The sequence below is a fragment of the Silene latifolia genome, chromosome 8 (assembly GCF_048544455.1).
Source record: "Silene latifolia isolate original U9 population chromosome 8, ASM4854445v1, whole genome shotgun sequence".
Lineage (NCBI taxonomy): Eukaryota > Viridiplantae > Streptophyta > Magnoliopsida > Caryophyllales > Caryophyllaceae > Silene > Silene latifolia.
Genome location: NC_133533.1, coordinates 56865403 through 56874784, shown reverse-complemented (window position 1 = coordinate 56874784; position 9382 = coordinate 56865403). Strand labels below are relative to the sequence as shown.

General features: G+C 38.1%; 3 protein-coding genes across 3 annotated transcripts; 2 read left to right on the top strand and 1 right to left on the bottom strand.

Moving 5' to 3' along the window:
* Positions 1–882: 882 nt before the first annotated feature.
* On the top strand, positions 883–2687 carry LOC141594368 (glutathione S-transferase-like). Its single transcript, XM_074414439.1, has 3 exons — positions 883–1115; positions 1588–1636; positions 2074–2687. The coding sequence occupies exons 1-3, from the start codon at positions 969–971 to the stop codon at positions 2526–2528; spliced, it is 651 nt and encodes a 216-aa protein (XP_074270540.1). The 5' UTR covers positions 883–968; the 3' UTR covers positions 2529–2687.
* Positions 2688–4694: 2007 nt separating this feature from the next.
* Positions 4695–5347, top strand: LOC141596879 (translocator protein homolog). The gene has a single exon (XM_074417148.1). It carries the CDS (start codon positions 4695–4697, stop codon positions 5268–5270), a length of 576 nt encoding a protein of 191 aa, XP_074273249.1. The 3' UTR covers positions 5271–5347.
* A 192-nt stretch (positions 5348–5539) lies between these two features.
* LOC141596878 (GTP-binding nuclear protein Ran-3-like) lies at positions 5540–8387 on the bottom strand. The gene is made up of 8 exons (XM_074417147.1): positions 8169–8387; positions 7971–8040; positions 7701–7757; positions 7388–7505; positions 6481–6570; positions 6198–6377; positions 6017–6094; positions 5540–5899 (listed from the first exon to the last, which is right to left on the bottom strand). Exons 1-8 carry the CDS (start codon positions 8169–8171, stop codon positions 5830–5832), a joined length of 666 nt encoding a protein of 221 aa, XP_074273248.1. The 5' UTR covers positions 8172–8387; the 3' UTR covers positions 5540–5829.
* Positions 8388–9382: the final 995 nt, after the last annotated feature.

The window sequence follows — 9382 nt, the reverse complement described above, 5'->3', positions numbered from 1 at the left end:
GAGTAACGAGATAATTAGTTTATACGTCCGAATTCCCGTCTTTTATTGCATACACTAATCTCCTCTAGAAAATTCCTAAGTTAGTCTTCCTGGAGTCCCCAACTTCATCTTAACCCATCTACTATTATTTCCAATCTTAATTTATTTCTTCATTCTTCATCTTCCCATCATAAAACACAAATTCCCAAACCATAAATTTTTCACATTAATCGTGGCTCATCTCCTTCCCCAAACTCAATCGTGGCTCATCACCATCGTCAATCGATCTTCACCATCATCAATCGACCTTCACCACCAGATCGACATATGGATTTTTTGCATGAAGATCAGCATCATCAAAGATCATCATCACCATCATCGTTCAATCTTTTATTTACCCTCCTCGGTTTTTTTTTCTTTCTTTTCTCTTGCGTAATTTAATGCATGATTTTGATTAAACCAATAGATCTAACGAAATTGATAAAAATTCAAACCAAATTCTTAAATATAAATTTTAAAAAATGGTTCAAAATCGTCAAAATTGAGTTCGTTAAATAGGTAATTTAAAATGTGGCTCAAAACAAATATTCTTGTAATTTATTTTCAATGGCTATGGTATGTATTCCTAATTTTATTTTTTATGAAACTTACATATTTATTTGGCAGAAAAGTATAAAGGGCAGAGTAGCAGAGCAAGATTGCAGGCGGCGTTGTCCTTTTTTTCTGGTAACCAACAAACCAGAGCATGACATGTGTCGGGTCACCAACCAGGTCAAGAATATCAAAAGAGGTCATGGGATGACCTTCTTTGCCAACCGGGTCATGCTAATTTGGAGTTTAATTTGTGATTAAGGAGACCCACCCCCCTCATGACCTAGGTCATGACCTTGCTTGGGGGTGGTCTAATAATCCCTCAAATCGCAACTTCCCTCAATCACATAGACACATACTCAAGTACTCGTAGAGTCGTAGGTCATATATAGCTAGTCATGGCGATCAAGGTTTACGGATACCCCACGTCCACCGCGGTTCTCCGTGTCGTGGCCGCACTTAATGAAAAGCAGCTTGACTTTGAGTTTGTACCCGTTGACATGCGCGCCGGTGCTCACAAACAACAGCCCTTTATCTCTCTTAACGTACGCTCTTCAAAGTCCCTACGTACTACGTATTACATATATTGGTGAACTCTTTGTCAACTATATATACTCTCGATTCATTTCATTTCTATACATTAACGCACTGAAATTATATGAATCAATGGAGCTAGTTACGTTTTCTTGTAGACGTGATGGAAGACCAAGTCACATATCGTGTCTTGGTAAAGTAACTAACATTCGTAGCTCTTCAAATTTAAATGTTACCTACCTACTGTATTATAGATGGGTCGATTGACTAACTTGTATGAAGTAGTAAAAGGTACCTGGTTGATGATTACTAGCCCTCAGCCGAGTTATTTGATTAAGATCATGTTACATACGGAGTATTAATTTTAACTAAAGCACCTGCTATGATTGTTAGGTCATGTGGATTTTATTTACTGCTTTTTGTTGGACTATTTTTATATCATACTGAAGTTGCTTAGCTTGTACTAACTGTATATCAATGCAGCCATTTGGTCAAGTTCCTGCTCTTGAAGATGGAGATATAACCCTTTTCGGTAATTTTCTCTTCACCAAATTCCTTACCAACCCGTCCATTTATAAGTACTCCATATGACACCGCTACTTAATTAGAGGCAAGTCCATCAGGTCAGATGGTGTAGCGGGTTCTACACCATTGTTGAAAAAACATGTGAGAATTGACTTTTCTGCTACCATTAATTATGCTTTGACCTTTCATTAGTTAAGTTTGTCGGTTTCTTAAACTAATGCATTGATACTCGTAGATGTTGAATAACAATTTTGTTACACCATATTATAAATCCTGGACTCGCCCCTGCCGCTACTTAAATAATAAGAAGTTGTGGAGTATATTACTCAAATTCCGATTTTAAGAGTATATGACATGGCTACTTGTCCAAGTGTTGGCCTCCTTCATTATTTAGTTTTTCATGTAATTTGTCTTGATACGAACTGTTGAATGGTTTCAAAACAGAATCGAGGGCCATTACAAAGTACATAGCATACACATACGAAACTCAGGGAACCCCACTGGTTCACCGCGATGACAAGAAACAAATGGCAGCTGAATCAGTATGGCAAGAGGTCGAGGCTCACCACTTTGACCCAGTGGGCAGCAAATTAGGTTGGGAGCTTGTCTACAAGGTTATGTTATTCGGAATGGAGACAGATATGGCAGTAGTCGAGGAGAACGAGGCTAAGTTAGTTATGGTCCTTGATATCTATGAGGCGCGATTGGCAGAGTCCAAGTACTTAGGTGGTGACTCCTTTTCATTAGCTGATCTTCATCACTTGCCTCTCTTGAATTATCTAATGGAGACTCAAGTGAAGAAGCTGTTCGATGAGCGGCCTCATGTGAGTGCTTGGTGTAAGGACATCTTGGTTAGGCCTGCTTGGGAGAAGACCGTGGCTTTTTACAAGCACGGTTAAGAGATTCAGTTGGTTTGTAAGACCGTTGTATGTCGTATAATAACTCATTGCACTCGTGTGTGCAACGACATTTGTACCGTCAACTGTTCACTTGTGAACGCAAATTAGTGTGTGCAATTTTCAGGTTATGTTATACTGGAATGTTTATTGTTCTGTTCATCTTTTTTTTGTACTAAATCAATGTACGGAACATTATACGAGGGAAACCAACACACAACTTAAAGTCTGAAAAGTCCTAGAACCTAGGGTGAGCCGAAACAATGCAACAATAAAAATTTGTTATTACATTCGATCAACTGGTTTAGATCGAGGAAGAGGTATCATGTCACGGTCCGTTTCTTTGAGCTGAAATATAAAAAAAGATCCTCAAGAAAATGACAATGAGCAAGTCAAACCTTTTTTATATCAGAACATAACCTCAGAAGATCATGCTATGCACAACCATTTTTGCAAGTCAAAACTTTGTTTATGAGGCAAAAGGAGTACCAAATCAATGTAAGGAGGACTATTACAGCATAGAATCTAACATCCCTACCACAACTAATTCAGTTTAACAAGTACCATAACCCGGTCAGCCGTATTTACTCCTTATAAACAATAAGAAAGTAGACTAGATACGAAAACAAAACAAAACAAAATAATCATATCAGCAGAAAAAATGGCTAAAACTGCCTGTTTTTCCCTTCCTCTTCTTATACTCGTCGTCTCATTTCTCGTGTCCATGTCCTTTTTGCGGTCTTTAGACGCTAGCAAGGAAAACCCGAGTGGTTTAGTGTTTAGTGTTATGGATATAGAGGTGTATCGTCGCAAATTGGCAACAGACCAGTTCGTAAGCTATGCAGCCCTGGATGCTAACAGAGTATTCTGTTCTAACAGAGGTGACTCTTACTACAACTGTCAACCTAATGGCACTGCTAACCCTTATAGTCGGCCTTGCACCGTCCTTAGCGGATGTGCTCGACCCTAATCGTTATTACCTTTGGTTGGTTGTACTGTTATAATGCTAATGCATGATCAAATTTATTTGTGTGTTAATCCAAGATTTCTGCTTTGTTTTGAAACTGTACTCTTAGGAGTTGCTTGATGCTTTGATGTCCCTGCTACAGCCTACAAGATATTATTATTATCCCCTTTACTCTTTTTTTTTTTTTTTTCTTTGTTGGATTCAGGTTAGTAGTCCCGAAATTATTTTCGGACCAAGGCATACGATCCGATCCATTTCATTCTACTTGCTTTATTAATCCAATATAAATTCCGATCCTAACAACATTGCTGCCAAACTGTCAAGTATAACATACAGTTGAATGTATTCATTGAAATATAGCCATGCTTGTCTATCTTGAAATTCTTTCACTTACCGTTGTTAGTGTTAGAATATACGTACCTTAATAGCGGAATAGGTACGATGATCAACATGCCGCTTTCTGTCCATGAAACCAAGACCGATACCGGTAGCTACTAGAGTCACTAAATATAGTCACACCCCAAAATTTCAAAGCCGTTTCCGTTTAATGCATGAATTTCAATAGTTAGTTACCTTCATTAATAATACTAAGCCAAGGGAAACGGGAAACCAAACATCTACAACCAGGTGATACTAGCTAATTATCCATTAAGGCGTTAATTAGCTGATTCGCAGATTCAGACCATAATAATTCTTACGATTTAAGGAAATCTAAGACAACTATGTAAAGCAAACGATTGAACTGATGATCCATCAATAAATTTTATACTCCGTATCTTAACTGCAACCTTAATAACATACTGGTGAATTATATGTAATGTGTGAAAACTTAAACTAGAGATCGAGCAGCCATCAATAATGCTTCAATACATTCAATCTAGGCAAATTCTCATTTAAAACGGATATCTGCATATACGGGCAATTCTATATTAGTACTAAGCTATGTGTAAAGCCACGTGCATGTTCCTAAGAAGTTCGAAAAGGCACCAACTCAATGTACACACCGAATCCTAATCTTAAATCTTAGTCGTATACTTGAACATACGTATACATTTCGATCTAATCAACTTATACGTTGGTGTCACTTAGTCTAACCCTCAACGTGTCTACTCTTTTTGTATTGCTGTCACTCTTCTTTCACTTATATAACACAACCCAAAATTTCCCATTTTAACTATAATATAAACCACTATACACAAAATATGGACTCTCAAAACCTTACGCACAGGCAACCTAGTCACGACCCCTCAGCGGTGGACACCACTGTCGTCGACGACACAACTAACATAGCTAGCCAAGAACGACAAAAGGTGATAGCAAAACGCGGCCTAAAGTCCATGGGGATAGCAGTATCACTCCCACTAATCCTAACCCTTACCAACATCATCTTCTTTGGAGCAAATGACACATACAAACTAACCCACAAACCCAACTGGGTCCCACCCATATGGGCCTTACACATGGCTTGTTTAGGGTCGGCAGCGCTAATGGGCTTATGCGGGTGGATAGTATGGGCAGAGGGCGGGTTTCATAGGAAGCCTGGTACAGTGGGTCTGTATTTGGGTCAGCTCGGGTTGAGTCTCATGTGGGACCCGCTGGTGTTTCGGATGGGGGCGAATGGGGTAGGGTTGTTGGTGGCTTTAGGGGTTTGTTATGCTTTGGTGCAGTGTTATCGGAGTTTTAAGCAGGTTAATCAGATAGCTGGGGATTTGGTTTTACCTTGTTTAGCTTGGGCTGGGTTACTTGCCTTCGTTAATCTTAAGTTTTTGTTGACCTGAAAATGCTGGAGTTTAATGTTAATTGTCTTCAACAAGTTAATAAAAACTGATGTAATAGTTTTTACACTCTTATGGTTTGTAATGCAATTGTAAGAATTTAATTTTCAAGTTATAAGTTATGGAAATTGAGACAGCGTCATTGGAGATCAGGTTATTTCAGCTTTGCCCGATCATTCAGATCAGGTCGGTTTGGGAAGACCGCCACATTATTGACTGGCTAGGTTCATATGACGCTACATAGAGTCCGTAGTAAACGCAAAATTATTCACTAACGCGAAATAACATTCTATATGGATTTGATCATGCAAACACTTGCTGGAATTCTCAAATTGAGTTCTACATCAAACATCAAACTCGTTCACATAAAATACAGTTCGCAGAATGACGTAACAAATATCGTCAACTACTCCGAACTCTACTACTTTCTCCATATAGAGAAGGCAAAAACCTTACAATTCATAAGCAACATCAATATTAAGTAATTAAACACCTTCCAATTCAGACAAGTACAAACCACAGAAGACCGACAAATTCATCACCCATATCAAAACATCAGAATTTACTCGAATGTATCATCATCGTCATCTGGAAGGGGCTGAGCAGCGGCCACTGCAAGCTCTTGTTCATGCCTGCTCAAATAAACACGGTATTACAACATAACTATCCAAAGGACCATACAAAATTCGAAGAAATGCCAAAAAAAAATACGATATTACAACTATCATGAAACAGGGACAGAGAATTACCTCTGTTGCTCAACCAAATCAATATGTACTTCAGGAGGAGCCAAAGCTACAGCCTCCTTAAAGTGCAGGGTTGCATCACTGCCATACAACAGCAGATGTTAAGAGACAAGGGAAGGTGCAATTTTCTAGAATCGTATACAACAAACTGTGTCAATACAACAAACTGTCTCAATAAACTAACCCAGAAAGTTTACGAGCAAGGTAAAGGAAGGGCTTCTCAAAGTTGTAGTTACTCTTAGCTGATATTTCATAGTATTGCAAGTTTTTCTTCCTGTGGAAGGTAACTTGCTTGGCTTTCACCTGCCTGTTCTTCACATCAACCTTGTTTCCACACAGCACGATGGGGATATTCTCACATACCCTGAAGTGTACACAATCAAAGAAGCATTTAGGAATTGACACCAATTATTCACATTTTAACACAACACATAGGAAAAGAGTACACCATGGGTAAGCAAGGCTACCTGCAAAGATCCCGATGCCAAGTCGGGACATTCTTGTACGTCAAACGGGCAGTGACATCAAACATGATGATAGCACATTGACCGTGAATGCTGAAAACGCACACCAAAATTGAGGATTTAAAAGAAGCAAAAAGAATACAGCTGAATGCAACTAATACATGTGAATATACACTAAGCACATCAATTTATAAGATCCACCTGAAGCAAAAATGCAGGAACAACACTCAAGCAATAACCCTTAACAGACAAAAGACACTCCGTGTAATCTACTGCAATCACTGCTTCGCTGAATCAGACTTGTACAAGGATAAGGACACTTGAGTTACTTCTCAAATAGAGAGACATCCAAGGATACGGAAACAATGCGTATATCATAAGCTCACTCATTGTATAGCAACAATACAATGGAGGCAAATTCTTGTTTCAAGAGGGACAATTAACCATTATTTCTGATAAAATGTTAACCACAAAGTTATAAGGTTCTATCATTAAATGGTTTAAGGCATCGTTTGGTTGCCACCAGCAATGTGGGGGAATTCGAAAATCCCATGAATTGGAAAAAATGAAGATGTTTGGTTACCCAAAATCCCATGATTTACTTTTCCCTAGGAATTGTAGGAAGTCCATTCAATTTCTACATGTCAACCAAACATCTTGTTAGTAATTCACATGAATTACCCAATTCACATGTTTTTGAAATTAACGGGAGATTACTTCCGCCATGACAACCAAACGACACCTAATACTATTAAAAAATAGTCACATTTTTTGGTTGAAGATAAGACTGTCTCAAGGTGATTACATCAATCAAAATCAATAAGGAAAAAAAAATTCATTCAAATTCAATATCCTGGCGAATTACTGTCACAAAAACATGACCAAATATAGCGAGGAATAGATTGCTCACTAGTATCCATCCCTGAGGCCACCAAATTTCTCTTGACCGGCAGTGTCCCAACAGTAAAATCGAATTGGCCCACAGTTAGTGGTGAAATCCAATGGATGAACCTCAACACCGATAGTAGCTGTTACAATTCAACCCCATTCATTGTTAATCATCTCAGTCGATAAAAACTTATAGGAATTAAAAGAATACTCGCTCCGTCACAATCTTCTATTCAACAACTTTTTATCGTTGGCAATGAGTATTTTAATTAAAGGTAAACACATGATTGAGACGATGGGAGTACCGAATAAATGCAAAAACAAAAGTGACTTACGCTCGTATTTCTTCTCAAATTCTCCAGAAAGATGCCTTTTCACAAATGTTGTTTTCCCTATAAATTATCAGATATTCCAGATCAACAATCTAACTATACAAATCTTGAATCCACCACTGACTCTTAAAAGATTAACAAACCCTAATAACAAAATAATTAATTAATCCGCATGAATCGGCCTAATTAAGTTAACAAACCCTAATAAGAAAATAATAAATTATCCCGCATAAATCCGGCTAATAAACTTGACAGATCAAAAATGAAATATACCTGTACCACCATCGCCAACAAGAACAAGTTTGAAACTAGGGTATTCAACTGTCTGCTGATTTGGCAACGCCTGTCAAATCAAATCAAATAAAATAAAACAATCAAATCAAAATCGAATGATATAAATCGAGAAGAGATAAACAGAATCAATTTAAATAGATAGATAGATAAAAAAAGAGTTGAATTAGAAGAACAAACCATGGTTGGTATGTGATTTGTGAATTGGGAATTGTTCGGAAATGGGGAAATGGGGAAATGGAGAATAGAGAGGAGAGAGAAAGAGGGGTTTAGATATATAGGGAGGGTTTTGAAAGTTTAGGGTTCGTTTGAATTTCAAAAACAGTGGCGTTCCCACAACGCGATCATCTCCGCCGTCTGATTTTTAATACCGCTCTCTTTCTAAGTTTTACCAATCACAACTTTACACAAGTAAGCAGTACTAGTAGGGGTAAGATTTTTTGGGATAAGACTTACCTGAGTGTATTGACTCCACATTTTTATAATGACAACCATTACTATCATGTATTTAAATATTATTGTTTTCCTTTTTTTTCTAAGACCGTCAGGGGTGTTTGGTTAGAGATCTATAAGAAATGTAATGGAAACAAAGTTATTGATTTTCAACAAAGTTATTGTTTTCCTTTTGTTGGTGTTTGTTTGACACAAATAAAGAGAATAAAAATCCCTTCCTCACCTCTAAATCCATCTAATTCCTTACCCCTCAGCCCCCCAAGGTATGAGATTTCATTAATCTTATTACTCTTCAACTACCTTATTTATCTACCACCACACTTACGACTTCCACCACACCAGTCACCATCAAGACGTCATCGCTACCACCACCACCACAACCACCCCACATAAACCACCACCACAACCACCATGACGTCACCACCATCACCACCGCCACAACAACCCCACTACCGCCACCACCACCACAACCACCCCACCTAAACCACCACGCGTACACCAAAACAAACCACAACCCACCACACTTCATTTTCTTGATGTAATCTAACAATTAGTTAAGTTTTAGGTAATACCTTACCTTTCCCCTTTTCACCCTTCCTAATTCCCTTTCCCTTTTCCCTTTCTCTAACCAAACGCCCCCTTAGATGCTATGCACATTGAGAAAAACTTTTTTGAACAAATTATCAACACGGTGATGAATGTACCAAGGAAACTATATTTGGACCTAAAGGTAAAGCTGCCTTTATCGAAAATTGCTTTAAACGGCCTACAACATCTAGGTTTGTTTTAACAACTACTGAAAAAAAGGTTTTGTGTGATTGGGTTTGTTCTTTGAAATTCCCGGATGGTTATGATTCAGATTTGAGTAGGTGTGTCGATCATGTGAAGTTCACGTTGCATTCGATGAAAAGTCATGATTGTCGTGTATTTATGGAGCGTTT

What these genes read in the sequence shown, in the direction of transcription:
- LOC141594368 (XM_074414439.1), top strand. Translation starts at nt 969, where the DNA reads ATGGCGATCAAGGTTTACGGATACCCCACGTCCACCGCGGTTCTCCGT. An exon ending in AGCCCTTTATCTCTCTTAAC is followed by an intron (nt 1,116 to 1,587) that starts GTACGCTCTTCA and finishes ATATCAATGCAG; the next exon opens with CCATTTGGTCAAGTTCCTGC. An exon ending in TGGAGATATAACCCTTTTCG is followed by an intron (nt 1,637 to 2,073) that starts GTAATTTTCTCT and finishes GTTTCAAAACAG; the next exon opens with AATCGAGGGCCATTACAAAG.
- LOC141596879 (XM_074417148.1), top strand. Translation starts at nt 4,695, where the DNA reads ATGGACTCTCAAAACCTTACGCACAGGCAACCTAGTCACGACCCCTCA.
- LOC141596878 (XM_074417147.1), bottom strand. An exon ending in ATTTGAGAAGAAATACGAGC is followed by an intron (nt 7,506 to 7,700) that starts GTAAGTCACTTT and finishes GAATTGTAACAG; the next exon opens with CTACTATCGGTGTTGAGGTT. An exon ending in CTTGCTCGTAAACTTTCTGG is followed by an intron (nt 6,095 to 6,197) that starts GTTAGTTTATTG and finishes GTTGTATGGCAG; the next exon opens with TGATGCAACCCTGCACTTTA.